The sequence below is a fragment of the Solea senegalensis genome, linkage group LG6, assembly GCF_019176455.1.
Source record: "Solea senegalensis isolate Sse05_10M linkage group LG6, IFAPA_SoseM_1, whole genome shotgun sequence".
Taxonomy (NCBI): Eukaryota; Metazoa; Chordata; class Actinopteri; order Pleuronectiformes; family Soleidae; genus Solea; species Solea senegalensis.
The window spans coordinates 9,131,840-9,154,623 of record NC_058026.1 but is presented as its reverse complement, the minus strand read 5'-3'; the positions used below and the strand labels follow the sequence as shown (position 1 = coordinate 9,154,623).

Below are 22,784 nucleotides of genomic sequence, written 5' to 3'. Positions count from 1 at the left end.
TGGATCTGTTTATTGAGCCCGACCCATTTTAACCTTTGCATATTGTGGTGGCGGTGCTGTTCAAGCAATTATCATGCTTGGATCTGAAGTTGTTAATGGCTCCTCAGAAACCATTAAGTTGGGCACGTCCTGCAATCTGGCTCATTTGGAAAGTGACATTGTCCAGGCTTGTAAAAGGAACAGGAATTACTGTCCCATAATCTGACTCGTAAAGGAATCCAAATCAAAGTTTGAGTTCTTTAACTACTTGACCATTCCGGTCTCCAACTGTAAATCAGAATTTTGTGTCACAGAAACACGTTATTTATATTTATTTGTGATAAGAGCTTCATTAAATACTGATACAGTTACAGCTGAGTGACCTTGAGTCCCTTTATATCATCGACACTCTTTGGCTATTGGACAAAGTGTGAAGCATATGTTAGTGTTGGACTTTCCCCGAACAAATTCCCTGTAAAAACAGAGGCTGTGGCTGCTGGTCCAAGGTGGACTTAGGACCCCCTGTCTGTCCTGCATATGGGACTGTCCATCAGCTCTGTCAGCCCAAGAATCAGGAAGAGGAGGAGGGCCACTGGGAAAAGTGCAGCTGCAGCAAAATGGCCGTGCCAACGAGACCACGTGAAATAATAAGCCGAGTTTACGACCGCTTGCTAAAGACACGTTTAACGACATTAACACTGTGTTCGGCGGCTGGTTTAATCAATAAAGAATATACAGCAGCTATATTAATTATTTGTGTTTTCTCAAGGCTGTGATAAAATATGAACACTCATAGTTACACAGGACAATAAAGTATAATAATAAAGTGTCATGAATGACACCCGGTGAGGTATTCTGCTGCTGTGTTCAGAGATGGTCCTCTGCGTACCTTAAATGGTTATTTGAGTTGTCTGTTCGCCTTCCTGTCAATTTAAACCATTTGACCTCTGGCATCAAGTGTTGACTGAATGTTTTCTGACTGCTCTCTGTAAACCAGATGGTTGTGTGTGGAATTTTCAGCACATATGAAATGAAATACTCTAAAATATTATTGTAAACAAGCACCAGAATAGGTGTACCTAATAAAGTGGCCGTTGAGTGTGTATAATGCAGCTTTGTCGCGTGTCTGGACATTTTGCTTGGTAACATGTGTCTTACAATATCTAAAACCAAAGCAGATGTTGTTACTTTCACCTCCGTTCTGTATCTCTGCCGCCTCCTGTCTATCTTTGAAAAATAGATTTCTCGTACCCGCATTACTCATCTGTTCTCTCATTAAAATAGAAAGGGTGACTGATAAATGTTGAGCATTGCCGGTCACTGTACTTGGCAAATGTGTGTAATTGCACGGGGTCCGTCCCCTGACAAGTCTCTTAGTCCAAACAAGAGAACTTTCACTATCACTGCTGCACCACGGCCACGGGAATATTAATAGATGCACAGTGAGCTGGGCTGTCTAAAGGAGGGCGAATGACACGACATCCTCTGTGATAGTGTTACACTGAAGTTTGACTACTTTCTTACAATATGCTTGACTCTAATGTGCCACACGGATTATTAAGAGCACACAAACACTTTTTTGTGCTGTTAGCCTCAAAGTGGAGAGAAGGGGAGGACAAAACATTATGTTCTGTAATGGCCATAGTTGCTCAAGTTTGTCATTTTCTCTTTTCTTGTAGCCATTTCCACCCAGAAAAGCAACCATAGGGCGAGTGATTCACATCTGTAACCTCCCTGAAGGCAGCTGCACAGAAAATGACGTCATCAACCTCGGACTTCCCTTTGGCAAAGTCACCAACTACATCCTCATGCGCTCGACTCATCAGGTATACGCGCGTTGTTATTTTGTCCTTATTTATCAGTGAAGTTGTTTAGAAGCCACTTGCCACGCGTTTCAAACGATGTCGGTGGACTTTGACCATCAGTGACAGCTTGTTAAGTGTGTGAAATGTGACCAGAATATTTAAGGGAGTTTTTTTTATAATGCCAAGCCAGTGTATTGAATGTCAACACAAGTTGCTTGCTTGCCTCTATACTCAAATGTCCAAAGATAAAATTTACTAGCATAGCATTGGATTTTATAAAGATGACATGATACTGAAAATCAGTGTGTTTGCACAGAAATGCATCAAAATGCAAATCATCAATGTATCAGTGTGATTTTTATGATTAACAATATTTTCAGCCGCAACTGATATTTGATATCATGTGCCGTGTCATAATTTACTGATTTACAATTTAACTACCACTGCAGGGGTGGAGTCACTCTGGCTCCGAGGTCTCATTTATCAAACCTAAAGTACACCATTAATATCCCCCCTATCAAATTTTAGTATTCACAGTAATTGATGTTATTTGTTTACGGGGACTGTTATTGATGATGTGATGCCATATGATGATTTGGTTTTCAAAGATGCGGATGAATCCAGTCTGACATCTGAGACGCACGTAACTGCCGCAAAGACCATAAAACTGTCAGGAGTTGACTCCTGTTTACAGAGCATTTTTGGTCTTTCACCAGGCATTTCTGGAGATGGCGTATATTGAAGCAGCTCAGGCCATGGTTCAATACTACCAACTTACTCCAGCGATGATTAACAATCAGAAGCTGCTCATACGAATGTCAAAGAGGTACAAGGAGCTACAACTGAAGGTAAGACCGAACAGAATAAAGTAAACATCAGATTTCTGTTTTCATTTTATTAAAATGTTATGTTTTTTTTTCTGTTTAGAAACCAGGCAAAGATGTTCAGTCCATCATCCAGAATATCGCTTCTCAGCGGGAACGAGATGACATGCATGAACCTGAGCAGTAAGGCAACTTCGCGTTCCCAAATTCCGTCCAAGAAGGATATTTTTGTGTTTTCTGCACACTTTGAAACTCTATAATCTACTAATCATCTTTCTGCAGCTACGTACCAGAGAGAGCTCGCTCTCGCAGCCCCATCAGCCGCTCCCTGAGCCCTCATTCGCACAGTCCCAGTTTTACATCATGCAGCTCAGCCCACAGCCCCCAGAGTGCAACATGCAGGGGTCCAGAGAGAAGCAGTAATGGCCTTGGCCCGTGTCGGGGCACTTGGGATTGGTCATCATCTCACCTGAGAAGAGGTGAGGATGAAAGAGAGAGGGATGACTTATGGAGAAATGGGGGAAGCTTGGACGATGATCGGTCAAATGGACGAGCGGCCGACCGTCGGAAGGCCTATCAGAAGTCCTTGGATCATATCAGCTCACGATCCGCAGATGAGCGAGGAGGGGGCAGCGGAGGAGGTGAAGCGATGAGGAGCAACAGAGACTGGCACCCACGAGGCAGCCCCCAAGGCGCGTCCTTCAACTCATACAGGAACATGGAGGACGACTTCTACATGAAAGAACAAATGCACAAGTCAGAGAAGCCGCCCAGGCCTCCATACCAAAGGCACGACACAAAGCCCAAGAGAAGAGATGGTGGAGACTATCACGGAAGGTCAAGACATTCGGAGTTTGCCACGAGTGAGGAGCCACTTCGCAGAACACCGGAGGAAAAAAGGCAGAGCTCACCAGGCAGGGGCAGGAGCAAAAAGACAAGCAGGAGGCACACTGCAGAAAAACATGACAGGGAAAAGACCACTGAAAACACGGTGAGTAACGTTTCAATGTTCATTATTGTTGGATTCATACTTTCTTCTGGCAACTCAGTCAGTTATTTTCTCAGGATGGCCAGGTGAAAGAAAAATCTGTTTCACCGCAGCAGGACAATAAACCAAAAGAGGCTACTGAACGTGTTCAAGAAAAAGAGACCGTGAGTAACCATCCAAACACCTCCCAGTCCTTGAATTAAACCCACAGGTAACAGGAAACACGTTTAAACCAACCACATCACTGCTCTATTCTTGATTCCTTTTCCCAGGAGAAAGAGCGGGAAAGTGGAGTTGAGACTGATGAGGACTGCTGGTATCCAAAGAACATGGAGGAACTGGTCACTGTTGATGAAGTGGGAGGAGAAGATGATTCCATTATTGAGCCAGATCTTCCTGAGCTGGATGAGTACGCAAAAGAGAGCCCCAAAGAGACTGTAGAGGAAGAAGCAGTAGAGAAGCACATATCCATGTCCACCTCATCCTCAGAGGTGCAGGAGATGAACCAGAAATCAAACCAGGAGCAGACTTGTGGGGAAGCTGCTGATCAGGCGGAAACACACGACGCAGAGAAAGAGGAGAATGTTTTACTTGCGAGCTGTCCCAAAGAACAGGAAATACCAGGTCAAGTGGCTCCTGAGCTGCCAGTCACTAACCTCAGTGACTTCCCCAGTGACGAGTTCAAGGCCGCACTGGAGGAGACATGTTTGGAGGATAAAGTTCCCAACACTGAGCCCTTAGAAGAGCCAATGGAAAATCACATGACAGTGTCAGAGGACAGCAAGACGCAGGACATAGGACAGGTCACAAAAACAATCACTAACGGAGTACAACGCAAGGATGGAACTCTTAAAACAGGTATTTAAATCTAAAACAGATTTTCTCTCCGAATGGTCAACTGTTGCACAAATATTGTTGTATGGATTTTTATTGGCTTTGACCCAGTAAGACCCAGATTCATCAGCTTCTCATTTCTGACACAAAATAAAGTGGATTCATCTTCCAGCCATTAGCACAGCAGTTACTTTTAATGTTTGTAGTGATCCTTGCATTTGTAAGTTGAGACAGCGCTCCATACGATCAATCTGGTCATGTAAAAGGCCTCACGGCAAGAAGGTCCAGGTTCATGACCTAAAGTCTAACCGAGGGCCATTCTCCATAGCCCCCGTGTAGACACTGACCGTAGGTGAATATCAGATCTGTATGTTTGCACTGTGATAGACTGTTGACCTGTCCAAGGTGTACCCGACTTTTGCCCTTTGCCAGTTGGGATTGGCTCCTGCTCCCCGGGACCCTCATGTTTAGGATAAAGCAGTAGACATTGAATGATTGAAAATTACCATTTAAACAACCCGCCAATAAGCCCCCCTAAATGTTACACACTGGACCTTTACTTCATGTTTTAGTCCTCAGACCTTCTGAGGCCAAAGACCTCATTGAGTCACGCTTCAGTCTTCTGAAGCTGGTTTCTTTTAGGGAATGGGAATCGGTATCGGTCCAATACTGGTCAAAATCACTAGAGCAGTTATCGAACAGATAAAACCGTAAAAACTGATACAATCCAAAAGTCATATCTGTCGCATGCTTCGCTATGCAGGGACTGTAAAAAAATGTAAATAAAAATCAGCACAGAACAATCATTTTGGTTGAGTCATGATTGGGCTGTTTATTTCAACAATATTTATTACACATTTGGAGAATTAGGTCTGAAATGGCTGAGCACAAATGTGTTGTTAACAGCTTCATAGTACTTCATAAATGGTCTAAAATGTCGGACTTATATCGGTATCGGTAGATACTCGAGTTTTTGATATCCGTATCAGACACAAAAAAAGTGGTCGTCCCATCCGTAGTTTCTTTTCTCCGCTACCTAAATAAATGAGTTTAATACAGCAACATTAAGAAGCACTAGTTTGTTATTATTTTAGATATATTTAATTAAGATCATTGAAATCAGAGTGTAAAAAGAGTATATAAGGAAAGTATAATATATATGTATATTTATATATATACATATATGTATATTCAGGTGCTTTGTGGTATTGCCTTTCTAACTTTTCTCATTCCTTTTGCAGAGATTGAGGCATCCCCGCCACCCCGTGCACAAGAAAAGGTTGTCAGTGAACACAGCATACCTTTGGGTAAAAGTCAACACAATTCCCCGCCGTTACAGATTAGCAGAGATAAAATCACCGAGTATGTTAGAGTGTTCACACGAGTGGCTTCTGTGCTGTGCCGCAAATATCAGCTTACATTCAATTTCTCAATTGCAGGAGAACTAGGGATACACATTGAATCAGGTTTCTCTGTTTGGATGTGTCCCAGCAGACTGGTCTATATTTAATCATTGTCAAGGATGTGGAGGTTTATGGAGTCTTCAGTCCAGTGTTATCATGTACACCGTTAATAAGTGCACTGACAACCTGATGCATTAGCACTCTAATTGACTGGAATTGCTTGGCCACTTGCTGACCCATTTCCGTGGGCAGGTTGTGAAATGAACCCCAGAGAGATGAGTATTTATATTATGATTGGGGCTGGAATGACATGGCCCAGCACATGGCCTATCAGTGCTGTGTGAAGCCTTACATAAGCCCTGATGCCGCATGGCAACAATAGACCACGGCACAGACTTAGAAGCTGCGTGTGTCATGAGCTGCGAGGCTATTTTCTGCTGTATGATGTCCCGTGCGTGTGCATGTGTGTGTGTCCAGAGCAATATGTGTCCATCAAGACAAATACAACACTCACTGAAGGGGCAACTCCTGCTGTTGTTGTTGTCGTTTTTGTTTTTACAATTACACTGATCATTCAGAAGCAGTATGTGTCTTTTTTTATTTGTCCAAATAAAAGAAAAAGAATGAATTCATCCAACATAGAGTAGAGTGATGTAGTAAATAAGGCTTTGTGTAGTTTAAATGAATGTGAAAACAGATGTGAATATGTACACTCAATGAAATAAACTGTCTATAATTTCACTTCCCACACTTTGATTTAGTGTAAAAAGCAAGCAAACTTGAATTGTTCACGAGAAATGAACTCTCATCTGTCATTCTGGTCTCTGTAGATAAATTCAAATTGTTGTTGTTGTTGTTGTTGTTGTTGTTTGCTGTCTAACAGGAGTGGAGTTCATTGTGCCGAGGACCGGCTTCTACTGCAAACTGTGTGGATTGTTTTATACCAGTGAGGAGAATGCCAAGACGACACACTGCCGCAGCACTGTGCACTACAGGAACCTTCAGGTACACGCTGCACAGAGACACGTAGTGATGATGATGATGATGATGATGACGATAAGAGGGAAGACTGGGCAGATCTGGAGTTAAACATCGCCACATTTTGTTCAGTCATTGCTCCCAGAAATAGTAAATGAGCAAACCAGCTCTCAGTAACTCAGTGTCTGTGCACATGTGCTCATAATGCACAGCTGTGTGTGTTCGACGTGACACTTTTATCGGTGTGTCTAATGGGATATTAATGTTTTACAAAGATAGAATAGAAAAATAAACGCACATAAATGCAGCCAAACTTAGTGCAACACATTAAATGTGGTACACTTTTACAGCCGAGCACTCACAAACACACACATGCCTGTACATTTGTTACTGTATAAGGTTTCCGGTTGTAGACCATTTAACTCCAAGCCATCTTGAATTTCTCTTATTCCCAGCAGCACAGCTGAGAAAAAACCAGGGCAGCAGCAATTCCTTAACATTTGATGGGTTACATTCCAAGAAGGGGGGGAAACAGTTTTACACATTTGTCCTGTCTGTCAAAGGTTCTGGGTTTGTGTTTGTCCTGGTGTTTCTTAAATTCAATACTGTAAAGTATCATTATTCTACATTCATAGCTTTAGAATGTAATGTTTGGTCTTATGTTGTTGTTTTTTTCTTTGAAAAATCAAATATGATCGTGTCTTCTCACTTTAAAGTCAACACATCTCAGCTGCTGCTTCTTTTTTTACTGTGCCTCGTGTTTTGAGTTTGTCCATCCTTCCCTTTTGTGGTAAACATGATATCTCAGGACCACCTTGATGGAATTTCCTCAAATTTGATTCAAATGTTAAATTGGACGTCAGGATGAAGTGGTTAGGTTTTGTTAGTCAAAGGTTAAGGTCTCATGAACACCCCGAGTAATTCTTTTTAAATTTAGCGTCAATATCACAGAATTAGAATTAAAATTGGGTGGTTTTGCCTTGTGAATATGTTATTTATTTGTTTATTTAGATTTACATAATTCCTGTAAAGGACATTTAATCTCAGTGAACCAGCCTTGGCAGATGCCATGGTTTGTGTCTAAACACCTTTTTAATGTCTATTATTAGTATTTATATGTTGTAAATTGTACATGCAGGTTGTCATTGATTTTCTCCCTCTCATCCACAGAAATATCTATCACAGCTGGCAGAGCAGAGTCTCTCAGATGCGTTTTGCGAGCCCACAGCAGCGCAGTGACAGTAACCCAGTTTGACCTCTGACCTCAGTGAACAGTGGAGTAAAGAATTAATGTGACGTGTTTTGGACATTTGCACAGGTGTGGTGGGTATTTTGGTGAGAGGGATGCTTAGATGTCTAGAATGGCATCGACAATCCCAGCCATGGATGCTGCCAGTGTGTACCTATCTGAATGTTAAGTATTTAATTGCAATTTTCTTTTGTTTTATTAAAGTTTATTTTACTGCGCTGTGTGTGAAATGACTTGCTGTTTTTAGAATGGAAATGATTTTTCAATTAGTGAAAAGACAAACGTCTTATATTAGTCCCCTCGTAGTGCAAGTTTTGTTTGATTATTCTCTCTATTTTTATCTATTTGATTTGTAAATTTCTCCTTTTACAGTGATATACTATTACAGCTGCAAAATAACTTGAAATTTCCATTAAGGATCGTGGTGTTTTTTTTGTTTTTTTTACTCAGTTGAAAAGCTGAGGCGGATTCTCAGGTTTGTTGTTATTTGTTGAACAGACTTTAATGTATAGCATGGTACTAAAGATTTTCATTTTTATTTATTCAGTATGTGGGGCTTTAAAGGCTCTTGCTGTTTGTATTTCTTCAAAATATGCATAATTTGGACAAAAAAATTATACAACTATGCAAACAAATCCGTCATATCTGTCACCATGATAATGCCTTAAATATTTAAAAAACTTTCACTGGACCATGTGTGTAATTTATCAACAATGCTTCATATGACAGTAATTTATTTTAGGTGGATTATCGAACCAGGCTCTGTTTTTGTATACTGTGAATAATTATCCTGTGACAACAAAGATAGTGTTGTTTTCATATGGTTTTTTTTTCAAGTGAATTTTTGATGAAAAACAAAAAAAAAACTTCAATAAATGTTTCAAATATTTCAGTTGCCTCATCTATATTTCAATAACTGCAATTTAATGTGGTGCAAACCAGGAGCTATGTTATTAAATCTCTATGCACACTTAGCATACAGTGTGTTACGATGCTAAGAACTCATATACAGGGTAAGGTACACCATCCATTTTGTGTGTTAACAGGACTTTCAATGGGACTGTTGTGTAAGAGCGCCCCCATGTGTTGAGGAAAAAAAAAACACCAGTGTGCCAAAAAACTAATCTGCAGTCTATGTAAATACTGCTGCATATAAAACTCAGTGTGAATGGCTAATTAATAACTCAGTACTCAGTCCAGGGGTCAGCAGCCTTTTGCATTAAAAGAGCCATTTTGTCCCTTCTCCACCCAAATAAATGTTATTTGATCCATAAAGTGAAGATAATGTTTTATATATAGATACTATATCTATATATAAAAAGAATAGTTTGTTGCATTTATGAAATCTATAAAGTAAAAAAAAGAAAACTGTTGACATTTCATTACTGTTTTTACCACTTGAAATAAATATTAAAAAGTTATTTTAATGTTATGTAGTTCATGGACAAATGTCTCTCCACATTTCAAACACAAGTTTGTCGGGTTCTGGGACATTTTCAATATCACATTTGACACAGACATAGGATGTGATGCATATTTTATTGGACAAAATATTAAACCACTTTCATTTATCACATTGATCCCTTAAAAAATAAGTGTTCACTTAAAGAAAGAATTAAAATCAAGACAAACATAATTTTTTCAAAGCTACAGGGAGCCACTGCGGAGGCGTTGACGAGAGACCCCTGACTTAGTCAGACTAAGTAATTTTGCTGCAAATCTTTTTCAAAATGCTCCTGAAATGACATGAAATTTAAAAATTTTTTTATCAGATTTAAACCACATTTGGGGGTGGTTTAAAGTGCAAATTTCTCTGAATGCTCTCAACACCCTAAAAACTGGTGATGGAAATTTTCACTCATGGAATTCATGGAAAACATATTATTATTATCATCAAGTTTCAATTGAATAAGGGCGACACACATTAATCCACAGATCAGCAAAAAGCATCACTGTAAATATGCCAGTACCTAACAAATAGAAATATTATATTGATGCAAATAGCATATCTACCTAAAATATATGATTATTTTTCAGCCAGTGTTTGAGAGTTTAAAAGGGTTAGGTTGGTTTTGTATGGACACACAAATCTGATCTTGTCACTTGCATTTCACAGTGTGGACAGTCAGCCCTAACATATGTGCTTTCATTTGAGATCATTTCCCTTAACATACTGACTGATATCCAGATTTACATTTTTATTTTGCTTACAGTATCTCCCACTTCAGTACTGAGTTGTCACACAAATATGCCATTTTCTGTTGTTGAGGATGCATACAAAGATGTTTTTGTTGGAGAGTGAAGCCACATTCAGATCTAAGTCAAATCTGATCTGTAATTAACCCTCTTACGACCATAATTGTAATCAGGCCACCTGGATTTATTTTAATTTTATGGTTGTAGAAATGTCAAAAAATGTTAAATGAGTGAGTACTTCTGCTCCCTTTTTCCAAGATAACTTCAACTTTCAATATCTGGCAGTTATTCAATATTACTGTGTTTTGACTGTGCAAGAACAGATTAAAGGAAGCAAAAATGACAATAATGACAAAAATGTGAAACAACAATTTCACATTTACAATTTGAATTTTGAACTATTTTCATATGTACACTTTTTTTTTTCTCAGTCCAGGACTTTGCTAATTTCTGCCTGTTTTTGGAGTAGGTGTCCAGGCGTTTTTATTTTGTGTGGTACTCCCAGGTAATATTGTAGACCACTCAGTAGTGAATATGATTTTGAATGCTGCAAAGTAGATTATAAAGCACTATTTATACTCAATTGCAAGTGAAATTACACAGTTAAATTACTATTTGGTACAAATTTACAGTCATTTGAGTAGATGTTCAGTGTTATGTCAAAAGTCAGTCAACAATCATATTTTGTTTTTGATGTATTGAATTCATGCCAACATCAAAATCCTGCATACTATATCTTTAATTAGTCTGCTAAGGCTGATGTCATAGACAGTATTCCACTATTAGGTTGCAGTTCCACAATGCCAACCATAGGGGGCAGCCCTTTATAAACCAACACCGCAACCCCCACAGGCCGCACAGAATATACGAGAAGAAAATCCCGTGTTGCATTTTCATTGGGTCCTTGTTTTAAAAACCAGTCGCCCTCCAGCCAATCAGAGGAGACGAATATAGAACTGCGTGCCTGCGTTGCTGGGTCGATAAAACAAAAACAATAGTGTCCGCAACCGGAGCGAGTGAGAAGCTCGAACGCAACAGACGGTCAGTGACATTACTGTGATATTTCCTTTCATCTACACAGTGCGGTACAAATGCAAAGTCGATAACGACAGTGTTTTTGGTTATCGGCGTCCCAGTCCACTGAGCTTGACGGTATATACTTCGCTTTTTAGACTGTCCAGTTTTTGCCTTTTACTGACCATTACAAACATTTGTCGAGTGTGAAATGTCTAGCAAGTGTGAAGTACATGTTTTAGATGCAGAAAGTAGTGGTAGTCGTGTAATAAGTGCAGTTATTCTTGAGTTTGGCCTCTCTGCGCAGCTCCTTTTTTTTGTTGTTGACAGTGAGCATTAAAGCGAACGCAGCGTCAGCCATTGTTTATCAACAGTGACTTTGAATGAATGGGGGGGAGGGGAGACACCTAACATGTCTGGTCATGTTATTAACACGAGTCTGAGTATTAATGCTCGATCTTCAACTTTGCAGGTGTCGTTTAAATTGTGTTGTCCTGCTGCAAAACCTATTTTCCACTGTAAAAAAAATCATGGCAACTGACTGCGAGGCCTGGCTGAACGCAAACCCTGTTGGTAAGTGTGAATGAGAGATAACGTCAGCTGAATCTGATGTGGGGCACTGGGACTTTGTCATGCGGGTGAATTTCATTGCCTGTTTTCTTGCACTTTGATTTTGGCGTCGATTGCGTGATGTTGCTGCTCACAATACAGTTAGTGTCTGACTGCACATAGAAACGCGCTATAGTAGAAATGACTGATACTACTTGGTTGTGTCCAATACTAGTCCTAAACCTTGAGTATCTACTGAAACCTAGTTCTATGAGTTCTAACATGTCAATGTGGTAGTTTGACTGAAAAATGTACCAAATATAACTCCTTATGGGGCTACACGATTGGTGTAGTGGTTAGCACTCAAGAAGACCCGGGGTCAAGACCTTCTGCAAGGAGTTTGCGCAGATTTCCTCCCACAGTCCAAAAACATGCAATATAGGGATTAGTTGAATTGGACATTCTAAATTGATCGTAGGTGTATGCATATGCATTCATAGTTGTGCAGGTAAATGTTTGTCTTTATTTGATACGGAGCACCTGGAGCAGGACCACCAGACTGAGGAACAGCTTGTTTCCAACAGCTGTGAGATTACTGAACTCTGGCGTTGTTGTTTAGGTTGCTTCCTACAGGAGATTGATAGATAATATGTGCGATACAACCAAACTTAACTTTCTTACTGCACAGTCACCTCACTCAGACACCTGAATGTACCTGTTGTGCCATTTTGCACCATTTAAGCCATATTTGTTATTCTGCTGTCAAGTATTCTGCACGTTATACTGTGCCTTTACTGTTTAGTTTATTTATTGTCTTCTTAAATTTATAAAACATAGTTTATAATTTAGTTCCTTTTTATGTAAGTGCCGACTGGAATGACAATAAACTCCTTTAAATCCTTTGAATCCTTGAATCCTTTGAGGCACAAATACAGTGTAGTATGGTCTACTATAATGTACATGTCAATGCACAGTTAGGTGGTAATACCTTTAGTACTGTGTATATGGTATACATCTGTGTATCACATAGACTATATCACTGCTTTAAGTCTACTCTTCATCTTGGATTAACATCCATTGCTGTTCTCATGACTGCTGCACACACACTGCTGCCCACACACAGGGAGCAGTGTACAGGAGTATCTGGATTGCAGCCAATCAGAGGTGCCCCTTCTCTCTGCGATTGATTTTGACCATCATCCATCCATCCTTGTGTGCGAGTTCGGGCAAGTGCTCATAGCGAACACAGGTTTTGCAGATAAACATAAGTGAAGTTAAAAGGCCAAGGGGTAGGCATGTGAAATCTTAGGTTCACCAGTCAATGGTCTGTATTTCTAGTCTTAATGACCACTCAAAAGATACTTTACACTACAGTTTTTCCCCATTCACACATTCATACAGCGCTTATGTGCAGCGCATTGTCAATCACATGTATTTCATACCCATTCACACGCTGCCGTCACAGCTGTCAGGAGCAACTTTCAACATTGGCATGTAGACCAGGGGAGCTGGGAATTGACCTTCCAGATGAAAGCTGACTCGCCCTACCACTGAGACACCGTCCCCAGTGTGATCTAAGAAAAAATTAAGTCGCACTCTAAAGATTTTTGGTCGCATGTGTGACCAAATTTGTTCATTTTCGATGTAAACTGGCCTAGGTCTTTGCCAGAATTTATTAAATTTTATTAAAGTTAATGGTCGGTAGGAATAGGCAGAATGGTGCTTGACATGCTAACAACTAGCTGCCATTTGTAGTTGTTGTGGCTTGTGATGTAATAGGTTTACCAGAAAATGTCTAATAGTAACAAGCTGAAATGGGGACTTGGTGCCACGAGTATTTCATATTAGTGCTGATTCATTTATAACCTAGTCATAACCAAGGGCATCACATTACTGCCGTGACATATGTGTGTTCTAGATCACATTGAGTTTTACTCTTCTTATTTTCCTATATCAGAGTCATTTTGACCAGTGTTTGATTGATACTGATGGTACTGGATTATCCTCAGACTAATTTAGTTCTGACATGGATTCATGTGTACTTGCAGCAGGCCCACACAAGTAATACTGGTTATCAGGTCCAGCCTTCCTGTGCTGATCTTTTCTGTACACAAAAGTTGCTTATCTGTTGTTTGTCTCACAAACATAGTCACATCAACTCACTCGTATCATTGTTTTAATCCAACAGAGGCTGAAGACCTGAGTGACTCTTTTGTATCTGGTGATGAAGACCATGGCAGGTCGGCTATATGCAACAAAAACATTAACAGCGAGATCAATGGAAACTGGCTGTCCTCCTCAAGCAACAGTATCCATGAGGCACGTCTCAAGGCCAAGGCAAAGCGGAGACTGAGGAAGAACTCCTCCAGGGACTCTGGCAGGGGGGACTCCCTCAGCGAAAATGGGGATGTGGTGAGGGGAACCTCTGTGGCTCCCACCAGCCCTAAGAGCAAGCTGCTGGACAGAAAGTCTCGACAGGGCAAGGGCAGAGGCCTGCCAAAGAAAGGTAAGAAGATTTCACATTTTCAGTCAGCACAGTTAACATGTCTCAGGAGAGGCTTTTGTTTTTGTCTGGCCATTACCATGAGCAACAAATGCTTGAGCCACTAGTGTTTTTGTTGCCCAGTGCTTCAAAGAGAAGAAAGCCTTCATCACTGATCCTCTGCTTTCATCATCTGGTGGACTTTTTTATCTTGGAGCCGTAAACCGAATAGCATGTAGACAAATGGCTATGTGATCCTCAGCAGCTCACACCCATTTAAAAGCACTGCTTTATTCTGTTGCCATTTGCTCAGCCAGGCCTTTCTGGAAAATTCCGCTCAATGAGTAAAATAATTGTTGAATGGAAAAAGTTGTTTGTAAGCAATATTATATCAATGCATAGGATGTGACATCAGTATTCCCCCTTTTATACTATTGTACCCACAGACATGTATAAGAACTTTTTATTAAATCTTTTAGTCTCAAGTCTCGGGCTATATTGAGATATCATTTTTCTTCAATATTTAATTGTTATATGATGTTAATAAATTGAAATATATTATATTATATAAAATACTATATAATGTTAATACATTGCACAAACACACTTTGCCATATGACACATATTGTAGGAGCCAGTATTGAGTTGATATAGTTTAGGGTTAGTTTAAATGATCAATGCGGGATTACTTGTTACAGCGTAATTTGTGGATATGCTCATATGTGAATAGACATGTAACTTGGATGTATGGCAAGGAATATGCCTACAGCTAACGACTTTTGTGGCATTAGAATTAAGTGTACCTTTGCCACTTGACATATATTTACTGAATGTTTTAGCTCAGATATGTGCAATAACTGCTTAATAAGAACTTAGTTTAAACCACAATTGACGTTCACTATGAAGCAAAATTCATTCTTAGATTGTCTCATATTTATTGGTATAATTATTGATATCAACTCATCTGTAATGCCAAAGTTAGAGGATCTCGTTTTCCAGGATACAGTGATGGCAACGTTTAGCTGTAAATGTTGCGTAATGGTTGGCTGTGATTCTGTTTCCAGTTTATATATCCAGCCACATATAGCTCCTCTGATCTGCCCTCATCCTGCAGCCCATGACTGTCTCATATACATCAGAAAAGTACAAGTAGAACACAATTGACAGATGTGTCAACGTCCTCTGACTGTCCAGCTGTCTCTTATTACACAAAATACCTATTTTCATTTCCATGTCCCTGCAGACTGCAGCACAACTCTGCTCTTCCCACAAGCAAGTGCATTTCCTCTTGGCGTCTTGTCTCTGTTTTCTGGTTACATAACAAAACTGCAATGCCAGTGGTGCCCTGTAATATGAGCTGTGAGCTTTTCCTCCATGCATGGCAGTTTTGAAAAACACCATGTTTTATGAAGAAGCAGGACATGTTCCCACAACCAATCTGCACTGTGCTAAATATAGTGGAAGGTACAGTATGTGACACACTGAATGGGACTAATGGGGGTTTAAAAGTGTCACACAAGCTGCTTTGGTACTGGGCTTCTTAAACTGTCTGCAATCTGTTGGTGTTGGACTTGGACCCAGCAGATGTTCTGTCAGTGTAACATGCACCAGGGTGTTGCCTCCCAGAATAGAGAGATTATATTCCAACTTGTTTTAGAGTGATAATTTGTGAATGCCACACACTAAGACAATAATCCGTATAACATTTGTAACATTAAAATTACATTTATTATTGCGCTGTTCCTCTCTGAGGTCTAACTTGTGTTATAAACTACAGCTAAGTGTCTTCCTGTTTTGAAAGAAGGAAGTCACACACACACACACTTAGCAAGCGCGTGTGTGTGTGTGCTGAAATCAATTGTGGTTGTATCTGTTGACATTAAAACTGTAACCACACAAAAAGAATCTGACATTTAGAGGACTTTAACAACAATTATGACACGTATTTAAAACGACCTGGGTGTCTGTCATCTGGCTTTGTGACTCTGTTTCAAACTATCCCCCCTTTGGTTTGTCACTCCTAAAAAGGAAGTCGACTATAAGCGTCGGAAACACGAAATGAAATCAGCACCACCTTTTCTGTTCCTCACTATTCTCAGTGTACCTGATGTGAACTGTAACACTTCCAGCCTTTTCATTTCACTTGCTTGAAAAGGCTTTGAAAAAGCATTTTCAGAGATGCTGTTCACAAAAGTTTCTATGTCACTTTCATTCGTCAGTTACTAGAAATTGAAAACCATTAAATAAGCAAGACGTCAAAGCAGTGTATGTTTTTGTTGCTTATTTGTTTGTATGTAGAAAACAAGTCCTATTACCTAAGTAACTAAGCAATGTGGTCCAATATGTCTTTCGAAAAGGACGCTGTAATATTGCTTTAACATGAACACTTGAAATGTTGCTTGATATCATAGCTAAGATTGTCACTGACCTTTGTTCGCAGGCGGAGCTGGAGGCAAAGGTGTCTGGGGCCGATCTGGTGAAGTGTATGGGCCAGAGGAGGTTGACCAGAAAGACCCCAACTATGATGAAGCTCAGGTAGTGACTCCTGCGTGAAGTGATTTGAATAGAACGAATGCCTTTATGTTCATTTCAAAGACTTTGTTTCTAAGGCATCATATTGTGTATATTTTCTATTGTATCTTCATGTAGTGGAAAAAATATGAACACAATCTTATAAATGTCAAACACTGTACATGGATTGTGATTGTTTTGACAGGAAAACTGTGTGTATGAGACCGTGGTTCCTCCTCTGAATGAAAGGGACTTTGAGAAGACGGTCACCCCCATAGTGCAGGAGTACTTTGAACATGGTGACACAAATGAAGTAGCTGTAAGTGTCACAACATCATGCATGTTGGTAAACGCTATTCTGTGTTGCGGAAGAACATGTGTACACATTCATTTACAGATCTCATGTATAGTACAGTGAACACCTCTCTTCATATCCAGGAGCTACTTGCAGAGCTGAACCTGGGGCCCATGCGGAGTGAGGTGCCCTCACTGGCTGTGTCGCTGGCCCTGGAGGCCAAAGCCAGCCACCGAGAGCTCACCTCCAGGCTGCTGACTGACTTATGTGGGCCCGTTCTGTCACACAGCGACATGGAAAGCTCCTTTGACAAAATTCTCAGAGAGCTGCCAGAGTTGGTCCTGGACACACCTGGGGCTCCTCAGGTAAGTGCGGATAAATGTGTGCACTGCCACAATTAAGATTCAGCAGTTGAACTTTGGACAAAATTGAGCTTAATTGAGCCTGGTGTCATCATTCTCCATGTCATCCATGTTTTTTTTCACAGTAAAAAGTACAGAATTACAGTAATAGTATAGTAAAGTTATAGTGTCTAATGTAACTGAACATTTTTGTTACATCTAGAACATTTGGATTAAATAATATGCACAATTTATCAGAACAAAATAAACCAAAACTTTTGAGCTACAAGACTAGTTTCAGTTTGGGTTTCTTGCAAAGTCTGTGGGGGACCTGCACAGGGGAACAACACTGTGGTTTGTTGTGTTAGAGAGAGCTAGTTTTTGTTCAGTTTACACAGCCATGAGATCTCTGTTCATTGTCTGCATGTGCTTGAATATTGCAAGCTCAGCAAAGGACACTCAAAGGGATATTGGTCACCCCCACACATACCACACAGCCCTCCTTCCACTGCCTCATTCTGCCTCAGTCTCACTGGTCATTTCTGTACCACTTTGACTGTGCGCTGCCCAGCCCCGTGTCACAGTTTCACTCTCTTTTTTTTTTTTAGTTTCACACACACTCACACTCTCTTTTTGTGTGTTTCTCTGTACAAAAACAATGATCAGTGATGAGTAAGGGCTTTGTCAAGGTCAGATGAGCAAAGCTCTATTGTTTCTCTAAATCACATGCTTAAACTACTGTAAACAAACCCTCACATGTGCCCCTGAGGCCACTGCCAGTCAGTGTTTTCAGTGGGTCTATAGTTCTTTAGACTGACCAAGTTTCCAATGAGTAATAGCAGCAAGCAAGCATCGACAGTGTTCATCATCTAAAACAAGAATCTTCAAAATCTGTTTTGAGGGCAGTCATAAATAAACATCACATACATCGGCACAACATGGGGCATATGTTTGCGGTTGATAATGTTTTGTTCTTGTGCTTCTCCTCCAGCTGGTGGGTCAATTTATTGCACGTGCTGTTAGCGACCAAATATTGTCCAAGGGCTACATTGAAGGTTACAAAGGCAGAGTTGACTGTGAATACACAAGGTAAGTGTTTGATGGCAAAGCTCTGCTGCTCACGATTGTCATCTTCTGATTGATGTTTTTTTAGGAAGGAAAAACATCAAGAAATTATATCAGGGTTTCAAATGTGTATAGGATTCAATCAATAGAAATATAAAGTATAACTCTTAAAATGAGTATAGCTTTAAGGATATGTCCACAAATGTCAAGTCTTCCTTAAAATGGGTGTGTGCTTGAAAAATAAACAGGCTTCTCTTGCTTGAATCATTCCTGCTGTTCAAAACGATCTCATCCACAGACCTCATTCTGTGATTTATCTGTCATCTAAGCTGTGAGTCATCTAAAACCATTTTTTTGTGCTAGGAAGTCTCTTAAAAAATGTTTTTGAAATTTGTTCAACCTGATGCCAAAACAATATTGCGACTTCACATGCGGCGAACATTGTCGTTGTTGTTGATATGGCAGTGCACAGAGGGGGAGGTGACATCGGGGGGGATGACAGTGACAACTATTCGATCGCTATCTGAACACAGAAAACACATTCTAATGGCAGGTGTAAAGGGGGCCACTGGTGTACTTAAATAGTCGGTATGAAAGTGAGGATTGATTACAGCAAGAAAACGCTTCTTCACCAGTGTCCATGTGGGCAACTGAATGTCGTTTTTATGCAGGCTTTTACAATTTAACATTTATAAACAGTTCAAATATATTTAAGACAAAAGAAACAGAATACAGATTGTTGTTGTTGTTTTTTTACATATTATTGGAGCAGACACAGCACATTTTCAGGGAGACGTGATGAATTTCTGAATGAAAACTGTTGCAGTTTGATAGGTTTGGTCCACTAAATGTGTCTGTGTTTTGTCTTCCAGAGCGGCACTGGATCGGGCAGCAGTGCTGCTGAAGATGAGTCTGGGAGGCCTTCGCATTGACAGCCAGTGGGGGACAGGCGGAGGCCAGCGACCTGTCATACAGCTGATCAAAGAGGTGAACTGTTCACTATCACTTTTGCTGTGTTTCCATCAGGGTACGGTCAGTTTGGTAGGCAGGAAACGCAAAAAAATATGTATTGTACCTAACCAAACATAAATAGACTTGAAAAAGTGTCAGGCTCTCCGTCAAGCAGTCTAGTATTTTCTTATTTTACATCTTGCATTTGCTGTTTTGCTGTTTTGTTTTTGTTGATTTTTTTTTTTATTTCCTTTGACTGCTATTCCAGATGAACTTACTGTTGAAGGAGTACATCCTGTCTGGAGACATTAAGGAGGCTGAGAGATGCCTCAGAGATCTGGAGGTTCCCCACTTTCACCATGAGTTTGTTTATGAGGTAAGTACTGGGCTTGGTTGTAGGTGTGAAGTATTGCAATGGAACAAGGAGAAAATCCTTTCTTGATGACCAATAATGTATGTACAGAAAAATTCCAGAGTACAATACAAGATTGTGAATATTGCTATTTCCCTCAGGCAATCGTGATGGTTTTGGAGTCCAAAGGAGAGAAAACATTCAACATGGTTCTGCAGCTTCTAAAATCACTCTCTCTGTCCTCCATCATCACTGTGGACCAAATGAGAAGGGTAAGATGCCACCTGGTGTTTAGATTTCGTACTGCATCTTGTTCATGGTACGTTTGCTGGCATGGTGAGCCTGTGATTTATACATATTTTTCTTTCATAGGGCTATGAGAGAATTTACATGGACATTGCTGAAATCAACATAGATGTCCCGCGTGCATACTTCATCCTGGAGCAGTTTGTTGACAAAAGCCTCAGTATTGAAGTCATTGATGTAAAGTTAAGAGATCTTTGTCCATGTCGGTAAGGGCATTCCTTAACTCGGAGCACACATCTTATTTAATTATTTTTCATTGAACTCTTTTGTATTTATTTATTTTGTTTTGTCTCTCATCAGGGGCCGGAAGAGATTTGTCAGCGAAGGAGATGGTGGTGTTGTCAAACTTGAAAGCTACTGAGCAGGCTTTTTATGTGCCAGAAGAGGAAAAGTATATAAAGCTACTTTTTTACTTGTAATTTTCAGGATAGTTGGGTACAGTTTTCCCTTCTAACAGTTAAAAGAATGTAGTGGAGGTGGGCAAAAAAAAAACCCTGCACTTTTGATTAAGACTGAAGATCACTTTCTCCAAGGTGTTTCAATACAAACATTTACATAAGCTAACCTTTAAAAGTGCCACACCTGTCAGTGTCAGTCATTCCTTGTTGTTTTGTACAGTATTTTGTTGACTTCACTGCCCCTATTTTTGTGTGTTCTAGAAAGCAGTGTTTGTACAGAGATGACAAGTTTTGTGTTAAGAGCTTTATAAAAGGGGATTCAAAAAATAAAGAGGAGTGTGTTCGTTCATTACTGGCTCCCTAACTAGCTGCTCTTTCTATGCTGTCCTTTTTTTCTTTTTACCCTTTAAATCACACAAAGATGTCATTATTGAAGGTATCAACGTGGGTACAGTGCAAAACAGATACCAGTTGGGTAACTTCATAAAATGGTGTTCAGAGTGTTTATTTTTATATCTTGACAATACTGGTTTGTGTAATGTACCTGGTATTGCCTCTTATTTGTTCATTAAACCACTATTAAAATATTCCAAGACTGTTTTTGTGAATGTCACAATTTTAACCAACTAAATGTAGCAACTCTTGACTTAACATATTAGCTCCACTCCACATTTGCTCAGCAAAGAAGCAGTAAACATTTTGTTGTTGACCTTTACAGGAGCAAGGGTACAACTGAAAAATCTGGAGAAGTACACAAGACCAACCACACTGAAAAATCTTTGTGAACTACGGTCAATCATTTAACATAACCCATGTACAGAAACAAGAGCTGGTTAATCTTAAATTGCGTTGCATTTTGCTGCACTTAAATACTAAATACTAACATATACTATTACGTGAAAAACACTGCACTCCATTTAATAGAATTCTTCTACCATTCCTCCCTCTGCTGCCGTTGCATATTCTACATTGTGCATCTATTAAGATTGCTCCTTCATTGCCAGTTCCTGTTGTTTGACGGCCTCTTGAGCCTCCATCTGCATCTTCTCCAGCTTCTCGAGTGTGACTGATTTGAGTGGGAGCAGCTTTGGCTTGCACAGAACCATGGTAGGGACATCTTCCATTGAGAGCTGCCCTGTAGATGCAAAAAAACAACCTCTGATATTTTATATTTGTTTTAATGTCTAACACATTGGTGAAGAGAGTTGTTCTAAACATTGATTTTGTTTTTAATACATAGCCCTCTGCCACTGTGAGCGCACCACAACTAAACTGCAAATTGTAGCTCATCTCCATCATCCAGTAGTTTAAATCCATGTTGTATTAGAGATCAATTATTTTTCCTCACATGAAACATCGAAACAATGAATCCAAATTTGTGCACTGTCCCTGGACAGCCTGTCCACATTGAAAGGCATTGTAGCTTTATCACAAAAAATCTATTATTATCCAGCATTACAGAAACCTTAAAGAGGCAGCACGGAGTATGCACTGACCACATGTTGTACTGGGCCCCACAAACAATCTTTTGTTTTCCACTATTGCAAGTCCAATCACTTCAGAACAAACCTTGTTTGGGCAGAACTTCTCTAAATATTGACTTGACTTCTGGCATTGTGTCTCCAAGGTGCCTGCTGAAAGGTAAATATGTTAGTTTATTACAATTAATGTAATTTTATCCAGCACAGGTTCATTTTTTTGTACAAAGGAAACAGCAAAAGAGATGGATCACGCAGGAAGCTGCTGCTGTGAATGACTATTTTCTCAGCTAATAATGAATATTTAGATCATCTGAAAGACTAAGCGAGATCCTCACGCATGATTTACATGCACTGCGATAATACTGACGGTTCAGAGATACAGAAGATACACTGAAAGATAAAACAGAACAACATAGCTAGTTTGGCCCAATGCTAGCTACGTTTAGCACGTAAACATGGCTAGCTACAGACGCTACTGTCAGCCAAACAAGACATTTTTCTTTCAGCAACAATCATTTCTAAAAAAAAAACCACTGGTATATGAGGCCGCTGCCGTGTGCGACCACGGTATATCAAACAACTAGCTGGTAAAATCCAATCTTTAACAGCCCACCTTTAAAGCACCAGGCGAGGACGATTATAGTGGTTGTCAAGCCAACGCAAGAGTCACGTGATCTCCCTCCTCGCTTCACCCGCCTCAGTGACATTATACCTATGGAAAGCCGATAGGGTCATATTCCGTTTGACAAAATAAGCGTTATTAATAAGCCTGGGTATCGTCAC

The 22,784-nt window shown here is 40.0% G+C and overlaps 2 protein-coding genes and 1 long non-coding RNA gene across 5 annotated transcripts in view; 2 read left to right on the top strand and 1 right to left on the bottom strand.

Moving 5' to 3' along the window:
• rbm20 (RNA binding motif protein 20) overlaps positions 1-8,916 on the top strand; it is a 49,630-nt gene extending 40,714 nt beyond the window's left edge. The window contains exons 6-14 of one of the 2 annotated variants that reach the window (XM_044027392.1): positions 1,659-1,805; positions 2,501-2,632; positions 2,712-2,791; positions 2,891-3,599; positions 3,683-3,760; positions 3,869-4,454; positions 5,672-5,737; positions 6,717-6,838; positions 7,982-8,916. In XM_044027392.1, coding sequence (XP_043883327.1) covers positions 1,659-1,805; positions 2,501-2,632; positions 2,712-2,791; positions 2,891-3,599; positions 3,683-3,760; positions 3,869-4,454; positions 5,672-5,737; positions 6,717-6,838; positions 7,982-8,050 — 1,989 coding nt within the window. In that variant the 3' untranslated portion in view covers positions 8,051-8,916. Of the gene's footprint in view, positions 1-1,658; positions 1,806-2,500; positions 2,633-2,711; positions 2,792-2,890; positions 3,600-3,673; positions 3,761-3,868; positions 4,455-5,671; positions 5,738-6,716; positions 6,839-7,981 lie in introns of both variants that reach the window. The other variant, XM_044027391.1, reaches the window with a different exon arrangement.
• A 2,299-nt stretch (positions 8,917-11,215) lies between these two features.
• On the top strand, positions 11,216-21,107 carry pdcd4b (programmed cell death 4b). Of its 2 annotated transcripts, none has more exons than XM_044028708.1 (12): positions 11,216-11,297; positions 11,743-11,843; positions 14,008-14,325; positions 16,742-16,836; positions 17,018-17,131; positions 17,251-17,472; positions 18,440-18,537; positions 19,386-19,500; positions 19,733-19,840; positions 19,978-20,088; positions 20,189-20,328; positions 20,423-21,107. In XM_044028708.1, exons 2-12 carry the CDS (start codon positions 11,801-11,803, stop codon positions 20,481-20,483), a joined length of 1,425 nt encoding a protein of 474 aa, XP_043884643.1. In that variant the 5' UTR covers positions 11,216-11,297; positions 11,743-11,800; the 3' UTR covers positions 20,484-21,107. The 2 variants fall into 2 exon arrangements, with proteins under 2 accessions (XP_043884643.1, XP_043884644.1); XM_044028709.1 differs by lacking the exon at positions 11,216-11,297 and adding an exon at positions 11,324-11,408.
• LOC122771258 lies at positions 21,010-22,630 on the bottom strand. Its single transcript, XR_006360594.1, has 3 exons — positions 22,615-22,630; positions 22,090-22,154; positions 21,010-21,655 (listed from the first exon to the last, which is right to left on the bottom strand). It is a non-coding gene; the product is annotated as an uncharacterized LOC122771258 (long non-coding RNA).
• Between the last annotated feature and the right edge of the window lie 154 nt (positions 22,631-22,784).

Coding starts and splice junctions, on each gene's coding strand:
- pdcd4b (XM_044028708.1), top strand. CDS start 11,801: ATGGCAACTGACTGCGAGGCCTGGCTGAACGCAAACCCTGTTG. Junction 16,837..17,017: donor CCAACTATGATGAAGCTCAG/GTAGTGACTCCT, acceptor TTGTTTTGACAG/GAAAACTGTGTGTATGAGAC. Junction 17,473..18,439: donor ACACACCTGGGGCTCCTCAG/GTAAGTGCGGAT, acceptor CTTCTCCTCCAG/CTGGTGGGTCAATTTATTGC.